Source organism: Carya illinoinensis, chromosome 3 (assembly GCF_018687715.1).
Source record: "Carya illinoinensis cultivar Pawnee chromosome 3, C.illinoinensisPawnee_v1, whole genome shotgun sequence".
Taxonomy (NCBI): Eukaryota; Viridiplantae; Streptophyta; class Magnoliopsida; order Fagales; family Juglandaceae; genus Carya; species Carya illinoinensis.
This window is the reverse complement of record NC_056754.1, coordinates 3,338,468-3,362,880: the sequence shown is the minus strand read 5'-3', so window position 1 is coordinate 3,362,880 and position 24,413 is coordinate 3,338,468. Positions and strand designations below refer to the sequence as shown.

Below are 24,413 nucleotides of genomic sequence, written 5' to 3'. Positions count from 1 at the left end.
TTCATATTTTGATTTTATTTTTAATTTTTTTTGGCTTATATATATATATTTTGTGTATAAAACTGAATTATTTTACATTGTATATAAAAACAAATTGCAAATAAAAATATATATATGAATATTGTAAATTTATTGATAGAAATGAAATATTTAAAAAGAATAAAAAAAAACTATTTAAATGATATGAAGAAAAAATAGATAGGTTGATAGATGACATATTATAAAAATCAATATATAAAATAAAAAAAAGTAGATTTTGATTATATATTTTAAATGATATGATGAAAAATTATTTGAAAATGCTACAAGAGAGTTTGATTTTTGAGAAGGGAATAAAATAATTAGAATTGGTTGGGAGTGGGACCACCCACAAATATAAATAGAGTTTTATTTTTTATTTTTTTTAAAAGCAACTCATTAAAGAGAGTTGATTAAATATGATGCTACTTATTCAATCATTTTTATTTTATTATATTAAAAATATATTTTATATGTAAGTAAGTCATAGGTGTAGTGTACATACAATATGTACAAACTCCCCTCCAATAAATAATAATGTTACCTCAAATATACTATATTATAATTAAATTAATAAATTATATTATAATAATGAGAAAGTAGTATTTTAATATTTGGTGAATGAATGTAGTCTTCTATATTTAGTTAACTATTGTAGCAAAAATGTAAAATATTTTAGATTTACCCAATCTAATATGGATTTTTTTACACAAATAATTGGATGCCCTTAATCAATATAAAAAGGGTACTGCTACATCTGCCAAAGGATGTAGCCCGAATATCCACCGAAGAAGGTAATTTTTATTTTTTATTTTTTTTATTCATTTTTTTATATTCTTAAATATTTTTTTAAAAAAATTTACAATATCACTAAAATATACTTCTTTAATCACAAGTAAAAAACTAAAAAAAATATTTCAGGACACACCTCGGTCCGAATTCGGGACCCAAAGCATTCCTAGTATAAAAAAGTCTTTAACCAATATAAAAATTTTCGGGGACATCCATGTCATTATTAATGGCTAATAAAAAACGCAACATTAATTAATTAATCATATTTTAATGTGTTTGGTTTTTTTTTTTTTTTTTAATATTTAATTGGAGAGAGAGATAAGAGAAATGGTTTGAGAAAAATTGTTGCGTATATTTGCCTAAAAATATGTTTATAAGCTGTATTAAAAGACCAAAATATAAAAATGTTAGAAAGGTAAAAGTGTTAGCAAATGAAAGAAAAGTTAAGGATTAAAACGGAAAATGATAAAAGCCAAGAGGCAAGCTTGGAATAAAAATTTGGTGATATGTGGATAGGCGCTTTTAGTACAAAAAGATATATATATATATATATATATATACGCATGCACTACCAGCACACACAAAGGTGTATTAAAAACTGTTATGATAAGTCATGCACTGGATAGGTACATGTATTCTGACACAATTGATTTGGACTATCACAATCGATTAAAATAATTATATAATAAACACAATTCAAAGAGATCTGCACAGACAACACGCAGGTGATGGAAAGAGTAAATACGGAAACGGAATGAGAAAATATATTATTTATTTCTGTAGCAGTGAGATATAGATTTATTATTATAAAAAGATATATATAAACTGCTATCGCTGGTAGCTCTCAACTACCAACTCCCGTTAGTTATAATGTGTTTTTATTTTTAGTCTTTTTTTTTTACATGTATTTTTTTAACATTTTAATTTTTTTTTTAAATTCACAATATTATTAAAAAAAACTTATTTAATCATTAAACATAAGCAAAAATAAATAAATTCCAACGGTAGCCTCCAGCAGGCAGCTATCAGCGGTCGCCTAAGTATTTTCCATCTATAAAAGCTAGCTCCTCATCGTATTCCTATTATTTATAAAAGTAGTCGGTGTAAGATTGTGTCCGTAGATCAGTTCCATATATATAGCATTTTCCGGTTATGAATTTTCTGCCCAACTAGTCATGCATGTCTCTGTAATTACTTCTGTAGACTTGCTTTGCTGGTCGTCGGGTCTTTAATTTCCTTTTATTTTCCTATGCTTGACTCGGTAGTCAGTGTCCATTTCTTGTTTCTTCGAAGTTACTCGGGGGGGCCCTTTTGATTAGCAAAGCTGCAAAGTAGGATTGATATATTCTTTCTTCTCTCGGCTAAGATTGGTATCGATTCTACTAATTGTTCATTTCTATAAAGCCAAATCAGTATTGCTGCTTGCGATATCAGATCTAACAAGGCAGTAGAGGATGAGCCAATCTCAATTGTAAGTTAAAAATTCAGTACTGCCACTTCTTTTGTTTTCTTTCCTTTTCTTTGTTGGTTTTGATTCTGCTCTTTCTTCATGTCGTTTTTCGACCAAGACATCTCCTACTCAAACTTTGTTATAGATTTACATTTCTTGACTATTTTTTATTCTTGGTTCCAGATTTAGCAGTGGATCAGAAGTAGGAAATTTGGTTGTGTCCTCTGGTGTCCTGAGCCATTCATGGGATGCAATTTCTGAGCATTACAGCCAAATTAAGAATGCCCCATCCTCGGATCTCCTTGTTGAATTCAAAATTCATGAACGATCAAACTTTAACATTATTGCTTTTGTTACTTGGCCTCCTTGTACCAAAGAACAACTTCAAGCAGTAGGAGCAGCAGATTTTGTTTCATCGTCAGCTCTCAAAGATACCCTTCCACTCTTTGAATTCCTCTGCTCCAAAGCCAACCCATGTTTCTCCATTAACAAACTTGCTGTTGAGCGTTTTAAGTCTCTCCGTGGAGTGCTCCCTTTCTTGGAATCTAAGGTACCTCTGGCTCTCTGTCCTGAAAATTTCCTCTCTTTTATTTAAATATTTATTATTATCATTATTATTATTTTGCGTTTTGCTTTTATCCGTGATGGATTCGGCTTGCATCCTGTACAAAAATAACAGGACATCTCTCTTGTTACAAAGATCAATGGCCAATAAATATTACATGTTGATCAACAAGTCGAGTTCCTAAAGTATTTCTCTATTTCTTTACACCATGCTGATGCAACTCATTTTAATCAAATCAAAATCCGTTTTGTCATCAAGCAATACTAGCTATTAAATTTTATGACGGGAGATGTCCTGTTAGATCCCTCGGTGATCAATGTCTCGACTGCATGGGTCAAACTCCCTGCATAACGTTTCATTCCCTTGAAAGTTCTTTGTAACTACCAAGCTATGCTACGTTTTACCTCGTGTCGTTTCAGTGTTAGTCTTACAGATGCTCGTACTTACCACCACATGATTGAACTTATAAGTGATTTGGAAGATTAGCTATGCAATGTACTTTTGAGGTCTTTGTATACTTAAATATATATATATATATATATATATATATATATATATATATATATATATTTGTCTTTTTGTTGAGTAAAATGACATCGAGAACGATCAATTGGCCTGTTTTATCGTCGTATAAGATTCATATCTCAATGCAGATTTTGAATTCCACTCCAATGAAGCCATTGATTATCACTGGACACGGCCTGGGAGGATCTGTCGCCTCTCTCTTCACCTTATGGCTGCTATCAAAACTCGATTTATCAAAAAACAAACGCCCACTTTGCGTCACGTTTGGTTCACCCCTAATTGGTGATGAAGACCTGAGAGAAGCTATACTACAATACTCAGCATGGAACTCTTGCTTTCTGCATGTAGTTTCTGCCCAAGATCCACTCCCCAGAGTCTTGACTTCAACCCACAATCCTCCTTCCACTGAATCAACTTCCCGAACTAATGAATACAAGCCTTTTGGCACATTTATGTTGTGTTCGGAACTGGGTTTTACTTGTTTTGAGGACCCCGAGTTCATTTTAGAGTTTTTGAAGTCAACCTACTCAGAGGTCTCGCCGCAGTTCCTTGACTATAAGCCAGTTGTCGAACAGCTCAAGCTTAAGGTAATTTGCGAAGATAAGACAAGGTTGGATGGATCTATTTCGGATCCATTACTGGCAGGCATTACTGTGCAAGTATTAGCAACCGGACTCGCACAGGTGCGGCCTTTAGTAGCTCAATTTCAATTCAATTCAAGTAAGACAATAATATATGTAACTGCGTGCAATGCTTTTTTGACACACACTCATATATATGTCATGATTTGTGCACAGACCTGATTAAGTCTAACCAATACGTGCAATGCTTCTTACTAGCTGAAAATCACAAGCATTTTATATATTAAAACCTTGATTTGTCTTAAATTTGAGATCTTACAAATTAAACCTCACTTAGCTTCTTGTTCAACTGAACTCATTTAAATGGCAGAATAGCGACATGATCGGCGCTCTGATTACAAAAGTAAAACGGGAATCGACAATACTGAAGACACGGGTTTTTGATCCGTCCAAGGAGCTGAATGAAATGAAAATAAACATGGCCCAGCTGGAATGGTACAAGAAAACTTTCAAGGATGGTGGAATTGGATATTATGACAGCTATAGGAATGGAAGCTTCACAAGTGATCAAGATGTTGAGAAGTTTAAGAAACCCCTCACGTTGTACTGGGAGAAATTAGTTGATGAAGTAGAAAAAAAGCCACAGAAGGAAGGCGCCTCCTTTCGTACCCGCTGGCTCTTTGCAGGAACCAACTACCGAAGGATGATTGAACCTCTGGACATTGCTGCATTCTACAGAGATGGCCACACGGACTACTTAAAAGGAAGGCCCAAACATTACAAACTATTGGAGGAATGGCTGAATGACGATAAGAGACCTGAAAGCATTCCAAATATTAATTCCAAGAAGAAAAACGTGGAGGCTAGTCTGACCGAGGATTCTTGCTTCTGGGCACACGTCGAGGAGGCTCGCATTTCATGCAAATTGCTGATCCAAAACAACGAGTCGAGCATCGTGGAGCGACAAAAATCCAAACTGAATGAATTTGAAGGCTATGTATTGGGCTTGCTCAGTAATTATGCAGTATCGCCTGAGATTTTCTTGCCAAAGAGCAGCTTCATGGGATGGTGGAAAGAGTACGAGGAAATTATAGATAAAGGTATTATGGGAACTTTTTACAGTTTGCAACTCACCGATTTAATGAAGACCCGCCGGTACAGCCATTATGCTACTGGCTCTCTATAGAGTTCCCTGAAATTTGTATGCAATAATCAAACCTTTCGACATCCATGTGCACTTGGTTTTTAATTTGTGTTTGATTCCGAAGTCATTCCCCAATAAACTATGTGTAAAAGAATGGCTTTCTGTCTTTGTTTCTTCTCCGATCTCTTTTAATGGCAAAGGAAGATGCAAGTACTATATATACATTTGAATGAATGAGTGATCTTTAGGAAGAGGGGGGGTGTTTGAAGATTAAACTCGTGCACCTCTCTTTCACAAGTTTTAAGTGCATGTATTGGGTGCTAATGGAATTTATTTGAGTGCTAATTGCATGTATTAATCCAATACATAAAAATTTCAAACTCTATAGAAAAAATAGGAAAAAATGATTTTATTATTATTTTGTCTCAAATTTACATAAGCCAATGTGAGAGTTTTGCTTATATGACAAAATAGATCTTCAAAATAGGTGATTTTACATATGCATATGCATAAACCAACGTGGATGCACTAAAAAACAGCAAACTTAGACTCACTAATGGTGTGGGGCTTTGGAAAAGACAACTAGGGAAGGTGTGGGTACAGCACAGCATTATTGAGGTAGGATGAGATAGCTAGCAATCAGTTGCAGTAGAGCTCAGTTTTTGACACAATAATAAGTCTGGTTTGGTTATAAGATGATATGAGATAAAAGTTAAAAATTGAATAAAATATTAGTTGAATATAATTTTTTAATATTATTTTTATTTTAAAATTAAAAAAAATTAAATTATTTATGATATTTTACATGAAAATATAAAAAATTTATAATAATTATTATATGAGATGAGATGATTTGATTTGTAAAACAAACTAGGCCTTTTGACTTACAATGAGATGCTTTCTTGTTACTTGCGGCCTAGGGCCCTAGAGTAGTACCTTGTGTGACGCCTCCAACTCCCACGTAAGGAAACGCAGGAATCGTGACGTCGGGATGATAACAATACGAGTCACACACCCTAACGATAAGTGCTCCCAGTGTGTGCAACATACAAAATATGTATAATAAGATCGCAGCAAATGATTAAAAGTTTGCCAACTAAGTATCAGAAATTTAAGTACACACAAACGAAAATAAAAGTATTTCAAAATATTATACAGTTATCCAGCGAAAGTAAAGTAAAGACCAATATTTACATAAGCAAAAAGTGATACATAACGCATGATCCAAAGTGACCATATGTCTCTTTGACAGCGGAGCCGATCCCTTAGGTTCAACATCATCATCTACATCAAAATCTATAGTACCATAAAACGGTACCGCATGGTATCAAATACCATGAGATTGCAGCAAGTAATCGATCAAACAATCCAAGAGATAAAAATATATTAATGCACCTAACAAACATGCATGCACATGACGAAAATATGCATGTGACCCAAAACCATTCTCCAAAAATAACCACTCACCATTTTTCCAAAAAATGACCCAATCATAAAGTTCACCATTTTTTCAGAAAATGGTTCACATATCCATTTATTAAAAATTGCTATTTTCTGAGAAAATGACTCATTAACCAATTAACATTGTAGGCATGAATCGCAGGCAGGACTCTACCACCATCCCTACTTACCACTATCCCTACCGCGTGCACCGTAGGTGAGACTACCACCATCATTACTTATCACCACCACCATCATTACTTATCACCATCTCTACAGCTCCCACTGTAGGCTGGAATCGCAGGTGGAACTACTACCATCCCTACCACATACACCGTAGGCAGGAATCACATGCGAGACTCTACCACCATCCCTGCTTACCATCATCCCTACAATTCCTTTATTATCTCTTTCAATCAATCAGAGCACTGTAGGTGATAATCACATGCAAGATTCTACCACCATTCCTACCATGTGTACCGTAGGTGGGAATCACATGCGGGACTACCACCATCCCTACAGTGCCCACGGTAGGCGAGAATCGTAGACGGGACTACCACCATCCCTACCGCATGCACCGTAGACAGGAATCACAGGCGAGATTCTACCACCGTTCCTGCTTACCATTATCCTTACAATCTTTATTTCCTCTCACTCAATCCTTATTAATCATTTATCACAAATCAACCCAAATTCATTTCTCACATGAAAACTCAATTTTTATATACAACGCATAAATATGCATGTCATAATGTAAATCATGATGCCAAACACAACATAATACACACAAGCACAATTTATCTCATTAAACAAACCATCCTCAAATCCAACCCGACCTCCATACTCCTCGGACTCCAAGTCCGACATAACTAACCAATTACAGAAAAGTTGTTAGTGCAACAATATAATTAAATCTTATGAACTTCTTTGGAAAATTACTTATACTGCTAAAATATAATTTTGAGATGATCAAGGAGATGTAAGAGGTGGCGGCACAGCAACGTAACAGTGCAATTTGGGCTAAGGTCGTGGGGTTTAAGATACCCAATTTTGAACAGGAATAAACGAAGACTTGAGATGGCTATGGAAGGGTTTAGATGTGTTGGTGAACTTAATTGTGGTGGTGGTTAGACGTGGACGGCAACGTGGGCGGTGGTTGGAGGCCAAATGAAGTACATCGAAGTGAGAGATAGGGAGACCACATGAGGGGCAGATCGGGAAAGTGCTGGGTTAGGGGGCTGGTGGGGTCATTGGTGATGTGGTGAAGAGCTGGTGGCACGGGGTGGCAGCGCTGGGGGAAAAAGAGGCAGCGGCTTGGAGAGGGGCGTAAGGGAGAATGGCAGCTCAGTTGGGGCTGAAAATGGAGGGAAGTGGTCGCCTGCGTGAGGGGAAGGTTGAATTGAACGGAAGAGAGAAATGGGAGGGGGAGCTCATGCTCGGGAAGAGAAAGGCAGGGGAGAAAAAAGAAAAAGAAAGAAAGAAGAAAAAGAAAGAGGAAAGAGAAAAAGGAAAAAGAAATGGAAAGAAATAACGTCTAGTCTTTTCAATCTGGGTCTCAAAATTAATCCAATGAAAATAATTTCAAAATAGTGAATTAAATAAATAATTTAATCGCAGTGACTAAATAAAAATAAAATAATTTAGAATAAAGAGCAACTTAAAAAAATGAACAATATTTAGTGACAAGAAACCACATTAAAATAAAATTCACACTTAAATATAGTAAAATAATGTCACGTAAATCTTCAAAAATTTAAAACAAAAAAGCACATAATCTTAATTAATTAAATAATTTACTTAATTAAAATACACGTAAATACAGGATATCACATCCTCCCCCTTATAATAAATTTCCTCCTCGAAATTTGCAAGGTCATGCATCAACACTAAGGTAGTTACAAGATATAATCCAGAACACGCTTGAAAAAATCATACCATCAAAAACTCCCAAACATACATGAGTAATGCTCTCTCATGTCTACTCCTATAGGTGCTTCCATCGTACTCACATTAGCCTCTCAGTAGCACATCACGTCTAGTACTCCTAGGATGGCTATGTAATCTGAAATCTCCACTTCCACAAGAACCTTAATACAGCACCCAATAAATTTTAAAGATTATTATTTCCATACAACAAACTGTGCTAATCTCAACCAACTCCTATGCTAAAACTTTCAAACCCTTCATTATATTCTACAAGTTGGTAACCTATTAGCCACCTCCCAAGTTAACCATCAATATATGATAATAATAATAATAATAAATAAATAAATAAATAATTGCACAACCAAATGATTAATCTCTAACCACAAGTATTGTCTCGAAATTTCAAGTCACTCCTAAGTTCTCAAAATTAGCACGACGTTTGAACCCCCAAACTATATCACTAAACACCACGCTCTCGCTGCATACTCAGATAATTCACCATAATGCATAAAATTATATCCTTATAAAATAACGCCATCAATTACAAGCTAGCTCAACCTCCTAACACAAAAACCTTTACCACATTTTGGTAGAAAATACTCAGTCTCTCAAAATCATAAATTATCACACATATTCCTCAAAATCAACAAGAATCATTTCTTAAATCTACTCCATCTATTATCCTTAAATTAGGTATGGATCAAATCTTAAAACCTGCCACTATAACCTTGAGCTAATAACGATTATTTTTCAAATTAGATCAAAATCTTTAATCTTTAGATAAATACACAAACTAAATCAGTATCCTCAGTCCTAAAAAATACTCTCATTGAAAATTCCTATATCAACAATTAAACTCTGATCAACTCCATTTTAATAATTACAGACCAATCAATCTCCAAAATAAATCAAGCTATCATACCAAGACTGTGGAACTAAAAACTCAAATTTTATTATAAATCAATCATTCAATTCTGCAAATTCTAAAACTTTAAACTATATAAGTATCATTTTCAAAAGCCTCAAGATCGATGAACCTAGATATAAAAACAAGATCGATGAACCTAGTTATAAAAACAATTGTCTTATAGAGCTTGTAGATTTAAAACTACTAATTTAATTAATACCTCAAATGCTTGTTGAACCTACCACCTTAAATCCCATAAACTTGTTTCATAAAATCTATCCTCGAAGTTCATTTAACTTACAACCTCCTATTCTATATACTATTTCAGAAATTCAACGGGATATAAGACCTCAAGTATCCTATCCCCTTCTCAATTGCGACTTGAGTTCCTACTCCAAAGAGATCACTTATGCCATGACGTTCCTTTCAAGCCTCGACATTAAAAAGCAAACCAAATCGCTAGGAGTTCAGGCCTATTGCATTAAATATTCATACCTATCACTAGCATTCTCAATCATACCATCCTTCCTGCCATAGCGTAACCCTGCTTTCAACTCAAAACAAATTAAAATATAATATAGTAAAATAAATTGAAATACAACAAAATAATATAAAATAAAATAGAATAAAACCAATAAAATAAAATAACATACAATAAAATAAATAAAACAATTAAAGTATCATACAGTAAAATACATAAAATAATTAAAATAACATACTTCAAACAAAATAATTTTAAATTACAACTTTTAAAATTTTTTGGTATTGCACCTACGGGACATGTGGTTTTACCCAGAGCTGAACTGCTTTGATACCACCTATAATGCTCTCAAGTCCCACGTATAGAAATGTAGGAATCGTGACTTTAGGATGATGACAACACAGGTCACACACCCCAACGATAAGTGCTCCAAGTATGTACAACATGCAAAATGTGTATAATAAAGTCGTAGCAGATGATTAAAAGTTAGCCAACTAAGTATCAAAAATTTAAATACACACAAACTAAAATAAAAGTATTTCAAAATATTATACAGTTATCTAACGAGAGTAAAGTAAAGACCAATATTTACATAACTAAAAAGTGATACATAACCCATGATCCAAAGTGACCATATGTCACTCCTCCAATAGAGCCGATCCCTCAGCCTCAACATCATCATCTATACCAAAATCTATGGTACCATAAAACATTACCGCAGGGTATCGAATATCATGAGATTGCGAGTCTCAGCAAGTAATCAACCAAACAATCCAAGAGATAAAAATATATTAATGCACCCACCAAACATGCGTGCACATGACAAAAACATGCATGTGACCCAAAACCATTCCCCAAAATAACTACTTATCATTTTTCCAGAAAATGGTTCACATATCCATTTTTTAAAAACCGTCATTTTTTCAGAAAAATGGCTCATTAACCAATTAACATTGTGGGCGGGAATCGCAGACGGAACTCTACTACCATCCCTACTGCGTACACCGTAAGCGGAAATCACAGGCGGGACTACCACCATCCCTACTGCATACACCGTAGGTAGGAATATAGGCGGGACTCTACCACCGTCCATACTTACTACCATCCCTACAGTTCCTTTATCCTCTCTTTCAATCTATTATGGCACTATAAGCAGGAATCACAGGCAGAACTCTACCACCATCCCTACTGCATGCACCATAGGCGAGACTACCACCATCCTTACAGCTTCCATTGTAGGCGGGAATAGTAGGCGGGATTACCACTATCCTTACTTGCCACCATTCCTACCGCATGCACTGTAGGCGGGATTCTACCATCGTCCCTACTTACCACCATCCCTACGGTTTCTTTTTTTTTTCTCTCTCAATCTGTACCAATCATTTATCACAAATCAACCCAAATTCTTTTCTCACATGAAAACCTAGTTTTTATGTACAACACATAAATATGCATGCCATAATATAATAAAAATCATGATACCAAACACAACATAATACACGTAAGCACAATTTATCTCATTAAACAAATCATCCTCAAATCCAACCCGACCCCCATACTCTTTGGACTCCAAGTTCGGCACAACCAACCAATTGCAAAAAAGTCTTTAGTGCAACAATATAATTAAATCTTAATAAATTTTTTGAAAAATTACTTACAGTGCTAAAATATAATTTTTGAAGGGTCAAAGAGGTGCAAAAGGCGACGGCACGGCAATGTAACATTGCAATTTGGGCTAAGGTCGTGGATCTTAAAATATCCAATTTTGAATGGAAACAAACCAAGACTTGAAATGGCTAAGGAAGGGTTTAAAGGTGTCAGTGAAGTTAATGGTGATGGTGGTTGCTAGTGGGTAGCGGTTGGAGGCCAAATGGAGTAAATCGAAGTGAGAGATCGGGAGACCACGTGAGTGGTAGATCGGGAAGATGGGTGGCTAGGGGTCACCTGTGATGTGGTGAAGAGCTGGCGGCATGGGGTGGCGCAACGACGATGCTAGGGGAAAAAGAGGTCGCTACTTGGAAAGGGGCATGGGGAGAATGGCTGCTCAATTGATGCCGAAAATGAAGGGAAGTGGTCACTGGCGTGAGGGGAGTTTGATGAGCTAGGAGGTGAAGAAGGGTGGCTGAGCATGGCAAGGGTGGGGAAGGCAGAATCGAAAGGAAGAGAGAAAGGGGAGGGGGAGCTTGTGAGCGGGTAGAGAAAGGTAGGGGAGGAAAAAGAAAAAGAAAGAAAGAAGGAAAAAAAAAAGGAAAGAGAAAAAGGAAAAAGAAAGGAAAAGAAATAACTTCTAATCTTTTCAATCTGTCTCAAAACTCAACGAAAATAATTTCAAAACGGTGAGTTAAATAAATAATTTAAACGTAATGACTAAATAAAAGTAAAACAATAAAATCTAATAATAAAATAATTTAGAACAAAAAGCAACTTAAAAAAAATGAACAATATTTAATGACAAAAAAACAATATTTAAACGTCGTAAAATAATGCCACGTAAATCTTCAAAAATTTAAGACAAAGAAGCCCATAATCTTAATTAATTAAATAATTTATTTAATTAAAATACATGTAAATAGGAGATATCACACATTGCCTTTTGTTAGACCCTCTACTTTGTTCTAAGTCCCATCTGAAAATCCCTATGTTTTCATCTTTCCTCCTTTTTTGGTCTGTTTGTGAATGCTTCCACCGAGACAATTTTAACAGGCAAGACTCAGTCTAGTTCTAGTATTCTTTTTTCCTTCTTCTTTTTTTCCCAATATTTTTGTTCTACTATTGTATTCAAACTAGCCCTTAGATTTTAAGAATACAACTTAGTCAACGACTTAATACTATATGTGAACCCTTGTGAAAAGACAGAATTCAATACTAATGCAAGCATGCCATTACATTAAAAACTTATTACAATTGTATAAAACTATCATTCATTTAATAAGGAATGGTAAGAATTCAGTTATAAATTAATTGTTTTTCATACTATTTTATTAATCCATTAGTTCTAGAATTAAAAGGGCACAAATTGCGAAAAAGTAAAATACTATATTAATCTTAAATGAATGCGATTAATTTAATGACGTTATTAATTTAAAAATTATATAGCTAATAAAATTAAGGGACGGCCACGACTCCAGCCTCCGCATAGCATTTGATTGCTATAGCTGCTAGTTTTATCTCCTGCATAATAGCATTAAATCAGCAGTCCTATTTTCTTGTTATAATATTTTCAGATGTAACGAGCATTCACTTCTTCTTCCTGGTAAGAGCATCATATTTAATTTCTTCACTCGCCCTTTGTTTTTATTGATTCGTGTTAACGACGTGTTTTATATACTTTTGAGCCGGGTCTCCAGTGGCTCAGGTCTTTAACCTACTCCTACACACACAAAACAACTCCCTGATCCAACAACCGTGGGGGGTGACCGGATGAAGCATCCGATGCTTAAGTTAGCTTCGAGTCAAGGAGGAGACGAGGCCATTTTAAAGTTCTGAATTACTGATTTCTCTCTTTCTTGGTGTCACAAATGCTGTTTTATACCTGCATTCATGGTTAGTGACCCATGCCCTGCAACCGAGTAGAGGGACACCCATTGAGAGGCCTCATTTGATGCGACGTGGCTTTCTGGCATGGAAAATTAATGCAGCATGGTCAAATAGAATCAGGGTATGTAGTCCCATCGAGATAGCATACTCTGTATTCTCTTGAAGAAAAAGAGAGAGAATGTCCTATACTTTTTGGCTAGGCTGAGAGCTTCCTAGGTGGGCTGTTCAGAGATCAAGTGGGCTTTGACCTAATTTTGGAAAATGTGTCACTATTCATTGGGTTGGACTCGTGCCCATGGGAGAAATCCTGCAACAGTCTCATTTCTTTCCCATCACATAAAATGACTTCTTTTTGTTGCTCATTACAATAGACAGATTACAATATTTTCAAAACTCAAGTGAAAATATGAAACTCACATTTGTGGTTAGGAGTTTTTAGTCACTGTAATCATTATTTATAGATCATGTGTTTAGTCTTGCAAATACATGTCATTGATGGGCTTGGAATTTTCTTCTGGTCCAACTTGGGAAATTTTCTTTTTAATCGGTGGTAATGTCTTGCCACCAAATTATGCCTGTTAAGTAAGGGAAACATACTTAGTCGGACTAAATTTCACTATTATTTATTATATTATCATTATTTATTATTTATTTTTTATTATTTTGTACTACTATTCAATACTTTTTTATTATTACTCATAAAATATTTGAGATCAACACAACCTTAACTATACATCTTAACTATACATATTAATATTAGGTTAATCAATCATTTTTTAGTCCTACCAAACCCAAAGCTCCCTGCTTCCATTGACTTGGCTGACTAAATTATGACTTTATTGATAAAAAATGACTTAGTGGATAGTTTTATATTGTCTGGTTGTCACGCCGAAAGTGAAGTAATGGGAAATTGAAACCAAATGATCACACATCTATAAATAAACCAAAGTTGTAAGATCAAACACTTATATATAGTGGCAGTGCAGATGGGTGGTTCATGATGAGCATAATTATTAATAAATAAGAGAGTCCTTTCAACAATTATTTGGAATTTTCCAATAAGCATTCATCATGAAATTATAATTATGACATGATTCTATCAAAATTGTTATTATCATGCCACCATTATTACTAATTTCCACGACGTCGTTGCTATCCATATTGTAATTATCGTCCGTTCCCATTGTTACTCCCAAATCCGAAGGCAACCACTAGACGACCTCAGTCTACTGGCAGCAAAGTCAATACGGGCATTATCATCAAAATTGACAAAAATCTATAGGCCGGGCAAGACACCACCGACTCTGCCATAAGCCAACACTACTGACCGAAATCGTAGATTTGAAAAGAGAAAATCGATCATCTTGACGTGTGTCGGTGCGGTCGTCAGTTTACCATCGGCGTCTTCTATGAAAGAGAAGGAACTGAAAATGAAGAAATCTGCATCATGCCATCATTTGCCAAAGAAGAAGAAGAACGTGCAGAGAGAAACTGAAGTAGAAAAAGACACGGGAAAAAAAAAAAGGGGTTGGGGGGCGCCGTTCTATTATATATTTTTAAAAATTGTTAGGTTTCAAAACGATGTTGTCTCACTTATTTAAGTGAAACAACATCATTTCTATATATATAAAAAAAGAAAAAATATATATAAACTGATTGGTCAGTTTAGCAATTTTCCCCTTGGTCAAACCGGGACCGAGCTGACCAACATTGATTCCTATATATTCCACTCGACCACCGACCGTCTGTTTATGTCTGTGAATGTCGGTCACGGGGTTTAATGTACACCCCTAGCAATCTACTCCAAGGGACCTAAGTGATTGCAGTTCCGTAAATCTATCCTTCCAAGAAAATCTAGGATCTATTTGTAGCAATCAAGAAAATTTCTTATGGATTTCAGTACATATATATATATATAAGCTAGCTCCTCATCTTATTCCTATCATATAATGTTGGTGTAAGATTGTGTATTAATTCCGTAGATCAGTTCCATATATATAGCATTTTCCGGTTATGAATTTTCTGCCTAATTACCCATGCATGTCTTTGTAATTACTTCTGTTGACTTGCTAATTTGCTGGTGGTCGTGTCTTTAATTTCCTCTTATTTTCCTATGTTTGACTCGGTAGCCATTGTCCATTTCTTTCTTCCAAGTTGGGGGGGCCCTTTTGATATATTCTTTTTTCTCTCGGCTAAGCTTGGTATCTATTCTACTAATTGTTCATTTCTATAAAGCCAAATCAGTATTGCTGCTTGCGATGGCAGATCTAACAAGGCAGTGGAGGATGAGCCAATCTCAATTGTAAGTTAAAAATTCAGTACTGCCACTTCTTTTGCTTTTTTTTCCTGTTCTTTGTTGGTTTTGATTCTGCTCTTTCTTCATGTTGTTTTTCGACCAAGACATCTCCTACTCAAACTTTTTTACAGATTTACAGTTCTTGACTATTATTTTTTCCCTTTGATTATTGGTTCCAGATTTAGCAGTGGGTCAGAAGTAGGAAATTTGGTTGTGACCTCTGGTGTTCTGAGCGATTCATGGGATGTAAATTCTGCACTTTACACAGAAATCAACAACACACCATCCTCGAACTTCCCTATTAGATTCAAGATTGATAAGCGACCAAACTGTAACATCATTGCTTTTGTTACTTGGCCTCCTTGTACCAAAGAACATCTTCAAGCAGTAGGAGCAGCAGATTTTGTTTCATCGTCAGCTCTCAAAGATACCCTTCCACTCTTTGAATTCCTCTGCTCCAAAACCAACCCATGTTTCTCCATTAACAAACTTGCTGTTGAGTGTTTCAAGTCTCTGCGTGGAGTGCTCCCTTTCTTGAGATCTGAGGTATGGTTCTCTGTCTTGAAAATTTCCTCTCAGTTAAATATTTTTATAAAAGTAAAAAAGTATACATCAATATATTTAAAATTCTTTTTTTAATTATTATATAAAAAAAATTGAAGAACGGTCAAACATCGCTGCAAGCTTTTCCCTTATTTATTTTTTTGCGTTCTGCTATTCTCGGCGATCCATGTCTTGGGCCGCATGGATCCAACTCCCTGCACAACGTTTCATTTCGTTGAAAGTTCGAACTGCATCGGTCAAACTCCCTGCACAGTTCTCGAGCTGCATCGGTCAAACTCCCTGCACAACGTTTCATTTCGTTGAAAGTTCGTTGTAACTACCAAGCTATGCTACGTTTTACCTCGTGTCGCTTCAGTTCTTTTTTTTTTTTATCATCTGATGCAGTGTTATTCTTATTTCTTACAGATACTCGGACTTACCATGTCCTGTTTTAAGGTCCTCGTATACTTAAATGTATATGTACTTTTAAGGTCCTCGTATACTTAAATGTATAAATTTTTTGTCTTTTTGTTGAGTAAAATGACATCGATAACGACCAATTGTCCTATTTTTAACGTGAATTGTTATTGGATTATGCATATAATTTTGATGAATATAAAATAAATTTAAATTTTGATTATTTTATTTATATAAATTTTTATATTAGAAGAGTTTTTTTTTAATTATGTAACAATAAAATAATATAAAATTTATGTAGTTTTTTTTTAAAAGCTCATATGCTTTGTAGGAGTTTTTTTTTTTTCAGTCATATGCAATTTATAGTAGTTTTTTTTTTTTTTTTGCCTAGTCATATGCTTTGTAGTAGTTTTTTTTTTTTTTTGCCTAGCCATATGCTTTGCAGTAGTTTTTTTATTTTTAGCTCTTATGCTTTGTAGTAGAAAGGACTTAGAAATAAGTAATTAAATCCGTGCCCCCCAACACATGAACCCGTGCTCCTCTAGAAAAATAATAAAATAAGCATTTGGATACCAAATAGTAAGTATCAAATTTACTTTTCTCATTCCATTTATTGTAGCTGAAAGTTAAAAAATTTGTTTATAGATAATCTAATGCAAGTAACTTTTCTCTTTAATAGTTAAAAATTAAGATTATTTTTAGATATGGATAATCCAACAACATTGCTCTTATAAGATTCATATCTCAATGCAGATTTTGAATTACAAGCCATTAATTATCACCGGACACGGCCTGGGAGGATCTGTCGCCTCTCTCTTCACCTTATGGCTGCTGTCAGAAATCAATTTATCAAACACCAAACGCCCACTTTGCGTCACTTTTGGTTCACCACTTATTGGTGATGAAGACCTGAGAGAAGCTATACTACAATACTCAGCATGGAACTCTTGCTTTCTGCATGTAGTTTCTGCCCTAGATCCACTCCCCAGAGTCTTCACTTCAACCCGCAATCCTCCTTCCATTGAATCAGCTTCCCGAACTAATGAATACAAGCCTTTTGGCACATTTATGTTGTGTTCGGAACTGGGTTTTACTTGTTTTGAAGAACCCGAGTTCATTTTAGAGTTTTTGAAGTCAACTTACTCAGAGGTCTCGCCGCAGTTCCTTGACTATAAGCCAATTGTCGAACAGCTCAAGCTTAAGGTTATTTGCCAGGATACAAGGTTGGATGTATCTACTTCGGAACCATTACGGGCAGGCATTACTGTGCAAGTATTAGCAACGGGACTCGGACAGGTCCGACCTTTGTCATCTCAATTTCGATTCAATTCAGACAATAATATATGTAACTGCCTGCAATGCTTTCTTGACACACACATATATATGTCATGATATGTGCACAGACCTAATTAAGGCTAACCAATACGTGCAATACTTATTACTAGCTGAAAATCACAAGCATTTTATATATTAAGACCTTGATTTATCTTAAATTTGAGATCTTACAAATTAAACCTCACTTAGCTTCTTGTTCAACTGAACTCATTTAAAATGGCAGAATATCAACATGATCGACGCTCTGATTACGAAGACATGGAAATCGACAATACATAAGGCACAGGTTTTTGATCCGTCCAAGGAGCTGAATAAAATGAAAATAAACATGGCCCAGCTGGAATGGTACAAGAAAACTTCCAAGGATAGTGGAATTGGATATTATGACAGCTATAAGAATGAAAGCTTCACAAGTGATCAAGATGTTAAGAAGTTTAAGAAAACCCTCACGTTGTACTGGGAGGAATTAGTTGATGAAGTAGAAAAAAAGCCCCAGAAGGAAGGCGCCTCCTTTCGTACCCGCTGGCTCTTTGCAGGAACCAACTACCGAAGGATGATTGAACCTCTGGACATTGCTGCATTCTACAGAGATGGCCGCCGCAGGGACTACTTAAAAGGAAGGCCCAAACATTACAAACTATTGGAGGAATGGCTGAATGACGATAAGAGACCTGCAAGCATTCCAAATATTAATTCCAAGAAGAAAAACGTGGAGGCTAGTCTTACCGAGGATTCTTGCTTCTGGGCACACGTCGAGGAGGCTCGCATTTCATGCAAGTGGCTGATCCAAAACAGCGAGTCGAGCATCGTGGAGGGACAACATAAATCCAAACTGAATGAATTTGAAGGCTATGTATTGGGCTTGCTCAGTAATTATGCAGTATCGCCTGAGATTTTCTTGCCAAAGAGCAGCTTCATGGGATGGTGGAAAGAGTACGAGGAAATTATAGATAAAGGTATTATGGGAACTTTTTACAGTTTGCAACTCACCGATTTAATGAAGACCCGCCGGTACAGCCATTATGCTACTGGCTCTCTATAGAGTTCCCTGAAATTTGTATGCAATAATCAAACCTTTCGACATCCATGTGCACTTGGTTTTTAATTTGTGTGGGATTCCGAAGTCATTCCCCAACCAACAATGTGTAAAAGAATGCCTTTCTGTCTTTGTTTCTTCTCCCATCTCTTTTAATGGCAAAGGAAGATGCAAGTACCATATATACCTTTGAATGAATGAGTGATCTTAAGGGAGAGGGAGGGTGTTAAAATTTCAGATCAATTACTTCTGTTTAAAGAATAATGAAAAAGTTAACACCTTTTCAGTAGCAACCCCTGGTTCAAAAAGAAATGGGCTATAGAGGAAGGCAGAGAGAAGGGAACCGAGAAGCTTACCAACGGAAACTCGTGGTCGATTGGCCAGGAGTTACGTACGGAGGCACGGAAACTAGCTTGCAGCGTGTGCTGTGGAGTGGCTATGGCTGGGACGACGTGGGGCAGAGCGAACAAGGGGCGTTCGGTTTGTTGCGGAGGGGGGAGAGAGAGAGAGAGAGAGAGATACGGACGGAATCGGAGAGGGCGACCGGCCTGGAGGCGCAACCCGGAGAGGACGAACGGCGTGGGCGCTGAGACAATGCTGGAATCACTAGACAAACGGTCTGGAGGCAGGTAATGGGGAGATTTCGGGACGAAGAAGAGAGAAACTTGGGGAAGAGAACGGGGGAGTTAGAGGAAATATTAAAATAAAAATTTGATCCGTAAACGGTAGCTCACCAGGGTAGCTAAGATTTACCATAACTCAAATCTTGAACCTTTGATTTTAGCTACTTCAATATAGAAAATTATCAAAGTTATTATCAAGTCTAAAATTTAGTTAAAATCTCATTTTGGTTATAATATTAATTTTTAATTAAATAAGTTCATATTAGATTAATTATTTTAAATGTAAAATAATAATATAATATTATATGTTTTAATAATATTTGATTTTTTTAATTTTACAAATACACTTTATATATTAATTAATAATTTTATTAAAAAATAAAATATGATAATTTATTTCAATATAGTACTTATATGATTTATTTCAATATAATAATTTATTTCAATGTAATAAAGAGAAAGGGAAAGATTGATGAAAAGAATAAAATAATTTAATAGAGATTAAATAGTAACTCTCTAATAATAAAGGACTCCTTTAATTTATTGTAATTTAAGTGTTAAATTTTAAACTTTTAACTAGTTTAATGTAAAAACTTTTTCTCACATTTAGTTTTAGACATGCATCGACAATGGCTGCTCTTAGGTCCTCTACTTTGTTCTGAGTCCTATATGAAAGTCTTTCTTCCTTTCCTCGTCCTTTTTTGATTGTTTGTGAATGCTTCCACCGACACATGACTTCTGTCTTCCGGTGTTCTTTTTTTATTTTCAATATTTTTGTTCTACTAAAATTATCATTCATTTAATATATAGTGTTGTAAATTAATTATTTTTCATACTACTTTATGATCAACCCATTAGTTATAGAATTAAAAGGGCACAGCTACAGAAAAAGTAAATGAACTTTAATGACGTGTTTGATAAGTGAAATAGTACTACTCTATTACTATTTATAAATAATTTATTATTATTTATAAATTTTTATATTTTTTTTATTATTATTTACAGATAATTTAAAATCTAAATGGAAGTAATTAATTCAAAGATTTTATAAAATGGTATAGCTAAACACAAAACTCTCCACTTCAAAAATTAAGCATGATATACTATAAAATAAGATAATTATAGTATTTTCTTTTATAAAAGTTCTACTCAGTAATCTTATATCACATATAGATATATATTAAAAAAAATTAAAAAATATAAACATGATGTAAGGATGTTGAACAGAAAACTTCTTTTCTTTTTTCTTTTTTTAGCTAAAATTAATGAAATAATGAAAAAAAATAGTAATTATATATTAATTGATGAGTGATGACAGAGTCCATCTGCACTTTACGCCGCAAGATCACCGCCTCAATCTATGGACAGAATTGAATGTGGGGGACCATCATATTAGACAACCGCGTTGTGAGATGAGTTGTCTTCAAGCATCATGATTTATGATCGACCATGTGACTTACGCAATCTGCGCAAGAGCTAACTGTTCAAATCCAAAAATACCCTCATTTCTGTTTTGTTTACTTTAATATTAAAATAAATTAGCAAATAATACTTTAAAATTCTTTTATATTAAGTTCGAATTTCTATACCATTCGTAATGCTAATAATTTAAAGGGCTTTGTAGGTAAGATTAATGGCACCGTGTCCCCCACCACAATACTTTCGCATCGACCATACTGGCATATCCTGCGGTCCCAATTCACACAGACTCAAAAGATTCACCGGTGTGTGGTAGCTTAATCCCTCTCCGTATCATAGTCATTTTGTCAAACACTGCAAAGGCATCTGAGTTGGAAAATGATAGAATTACAATCATCATGCTAACCCATTTATTATCTTTTTTGTATTTTATTTTTTTAATATTTTATTTTATTTAATAATTAAGGAGTAATTTTAATAAAATTATATATATATTTTTAATTTTTTTCAATGATTAAATATGTTAAAAAAATTCTTGAAAGAAAATGATAAAAAATTAAAAAATTTCAAATCGTAAATGAGTTGTATCACTACCCATCTGAGTTATTTCGGGACTTGTTTTGGTAAGCATCGGGGCCGTTTAACGTGTGTCCGGCGCCAACTGTCTGCATGTTGATATTATAACTCAAACACGAGGAGGCCCCACCCCTTCCCTAAACCACTCGTCCCGTGATTGGTGGTGCAGAGAGTAACGCCGACGCGTGCACACTCTCTCTCTCTCTCACTCTACGGTAAAACACTCCCCAAGTCCCATCTATCCCCGCATAACTGCAGTTCCGCTTCAGCTACAGCTTCTTATCTCTCTACAGCCCACTAAGGGATTAGACTCCTTTCCCTCGTCTCTGAGAGAGAACCAAGAGAAATGGCATTGCTTGTCCTTCTCTTTCTCACATTCCTATCGCTCTTCGTCAATCCCTCACAGTCTCAGCTCAGCTTGGATTACTACCAGAAATCGTGCCCGAGATTCAACCAAATCATGCAAGACACCATCACCAGCAAGCAGATCAACAGCCCCACAACAGCCGCCGCAACTCTCCGCCTCTTCTTCCACGACTGCCTCGTCAACGGCTGCGACGCCTCCATCCTCGTCTCCTCCACTCCCTTCAACTCCGCCGAGCGCGACGCCGACATCAACCTTTCCCTCCCCGGCGACGCATTCGACGTCGTCGTCCGCGCCAAGACAGCCCTCGAGCTCGCCTGCCCCAACACCGTCTCGTGCGCCGACATCTTAGCTGTTGCCACTCGCGACCTTGTTACCATGGTTGGTGGTCCCTACTACAACGTCGTCTTGGGACGCAAAGATGGGCGGGTCTCGAAATCATCCTATGTCGAAGGCAAACTTCCAAGACCCACAATGTCTATGTCTCAGATCATTAAGCTTTTTTATTCTAACGGGTTCTCGATCCAAGAAACGGTGGCCTTGTGCGGTGCTCACACCATCGGGTTCTCTCATTGCAAGGAATTCAGCTCCGGGATCTATAACCAGAGCAGCAAGTATTCGCAGTACGATACGCAGTACAATCCGAGATTTGTTGAGGCGTTGCAGAAAGCTTGTGCGGATTATCAGAAGAACCCCACGTTGTCGGTGTTCAATGACATCATGACTCCCAACAAGTTCGACAACATGTACTTCCAGAATCTGCCCAAGGGGTTGGGGCTGTTGAGGTCGGATCACGGCCTGTACAGTGATTCGAGGACGAGGGAATTTGTACAAATGTACGCGGCGGATCAGAACAAATTCTTTGAGGCGTTTGGCAAGGCAATGGAGAAGCTAAGTTTGTATAAGGTCCAGACGGGGAGGCAAGGAGAGATTCGGCATCGGTGTGATGCCTTTAACTGAGAATCAAGAGTTGAAACCTTTTTTCTGAGGCCGTTCCCTGTTTTGATTATTGGTCCGAATGTACAATGAATGAGAATCTTATGGTGGCTACGGTGGTGGGGACGAACTGTATATGTATACATATACAAAATATATGTATACATGTATTTGTATTAATGTCGTATTTTCAAGCTTAAATATACACAATTATTTTATTTTCTTGTTTTCAACTTATATTACTGTAAAGTGATCATGGTGCAGCTGGATAGAGATGCTCTCTCTCTCTCTCTCTCTTCAGCATCCGATGTTTGTAACACTTTTGTGTTCTTTATAATTGGGGAATGAAAGATAAAGTTTATAAGAAGTCGTAAAACTGCACATCCCATCGACGAAACCTAGTACTGCATGTCAATGAGTTATTATGGAGTGCGGTAAAAAATAAATATAAATTATTGTAAAATTATATTTATTATTAATATATTAATTTATAAATTTATTTTTATAAAATTTATAGCCGTAGAAAGATGTTTTTTTTTTTTTTTTATCAATCCAACTCTCCATCTACTGATCCTTCACCGTACGTCCGTTATGCAAGAAACCGAATCCTATGTAATTACTCGGTTTGAAATTTTGCACGTATCCTTTTTTGTTTTTTTTTAGCGTTTGTGGTCCATGGCTACAGTTGGACTTCTTGGAATGCTCTGAGACCTCAAAAGCACCAAAGAAAACAACCATGGGGGCTATTCGTTTCTCTAATCAGAAGCTGGGCAGAAAGAGTTCCATCCCTGTACGTGGACACTAAGCTCGCTGCTCGATGATATTATCTTTTCTAAACTTTTAATTAATATGCTAATGATATCAAGAATAATGGAGTCGGCGAAATGGGCCTCAAAATCTAGCCGTAAATACCATCTTTATTTCACAGTAGAGAGGAGGATCAAAGGTTAACCCTATATGTTTTGTGAAAGCTGGAACATTAGGGATCAAGGTTCTGCCTTGCATCAGTTTTTATGAAGGCTAATATTATGTACAATTATTTTTACATATATTTTTTACATTCAACTAATATAATTGGTTAAATTAATTTTTTTAATATATAATCAATTATATTAATAAATTATATAAAAAAAATACGTAAAAATAACTATAAATAAAATAAATAAAACAAAGATGCCATAATCAGCAGACAATGATAGTGCTGCCACTCCATAATGCAATCTAATTAATGCATCGAAAAGCCCTTAACCCATTGACCTTTGGGAAAGGCTCCACCAGGAGAGATTCTAGCCCAAGGTATATGTGGCTCGGTCACCCTTGGGCTTTTCGTTCCCCTCACCATTTAAGTCAAATTGACCATTCTTCCAAGGGTAGAATCTGAAATAAGCTCATGGGAGGGATTATTAAACATAACAACTCTAATTTGAGCTCATCCTCAAGCATTAGGCTAAAATAAATTCTGCTAATACTTGCCATATCATTCAACTAACAATTGACACACT

At 35.7% G+C, this 24,413-nt stretch overlaps 3 protein-coding genes and 1 long non-coding RNA gene across 4 annotated transcripts; 3 read left to right on the top strand and 1 right to left on the bottom strand.

Annotated features, from left to right (window-relative positions):
* Positions 1-1,917: 1,917 nt before the first annotated feature.
* On the top strand, positions 1,918-5,295 carry LOC122302542 (senescence-associated carboxylesterase 101-like). Its single transcript, XM_043113842.1, has 4 exons — positions 1,918-2,281; positions 2,444-2,810; positions 3,479-4,033; positions 4,302-5,295. The coding sequence occupies exons 1-4, from the start codon at positions 2,265-2,267 to the stop codon at positions 5,115-5,117; spliced, it is 1,755 nt and encodes a 584-aa protein (XP_042969776.1). The 5' UTR covers positions 1,918-2,264; the 3' UTR covers positions 5,118-5,295.
* A 9,901-nt stretch (positions 5,296-15,196) lies between these two features.
* On the top strand, positions 15,197-19,177 carry LOC122302540 (senescence-associated carboxylesterase 101-like). The gene is made up of 4 exons (XM_043113841.1): positions 15,197-15,668; positions 15,842-16,208; positions 17,376-17,918; positions 18,181-19,177. Exons 1-4 carry the CDS (start codon positions 15,625-15,627, stop codon positions 18,997-18,999), a joined length of 1,773 nt encoding a protein of 590 aa, XP_042969775.1. The 5' UTR covers positions 15,197-15,624; the 3' UTR covers positions 19,000-19,177.
* Positions 18,132-19,764, bottom strand: LOC122302541. Its single transcript, XR_006240485.1, has 2 exons — positions 19,350-19,764; positions 18,132-19,242 (listed from the first exon to the last, which is right to left on the bottom strand). It is a non-coding gene; the product is annotated as an uncharacterized LOC122302541 (long non-coding RNA).
* A 2,020-nt stretch (positions 19,765-21,784) lies between these two features.
* On the top strand, positions 21,785-23,129 carry LOC122302538 (peroxidase 31-like). The gene has a single exon (XM_043113840.1). The coding sequence runs from the start codon at positions 21,958-21,960 to the stop codon at positions 22,933-22,935; it is 978 nt and encodes a 325-aa protein (XP_042969774.1). The 5' UTR covers positions 21,785-21,957; the 3' UTR covers positions 22,936-23,129.
* Positions 23,130-24,413: the final 1,284 nt, after the last annotated feature.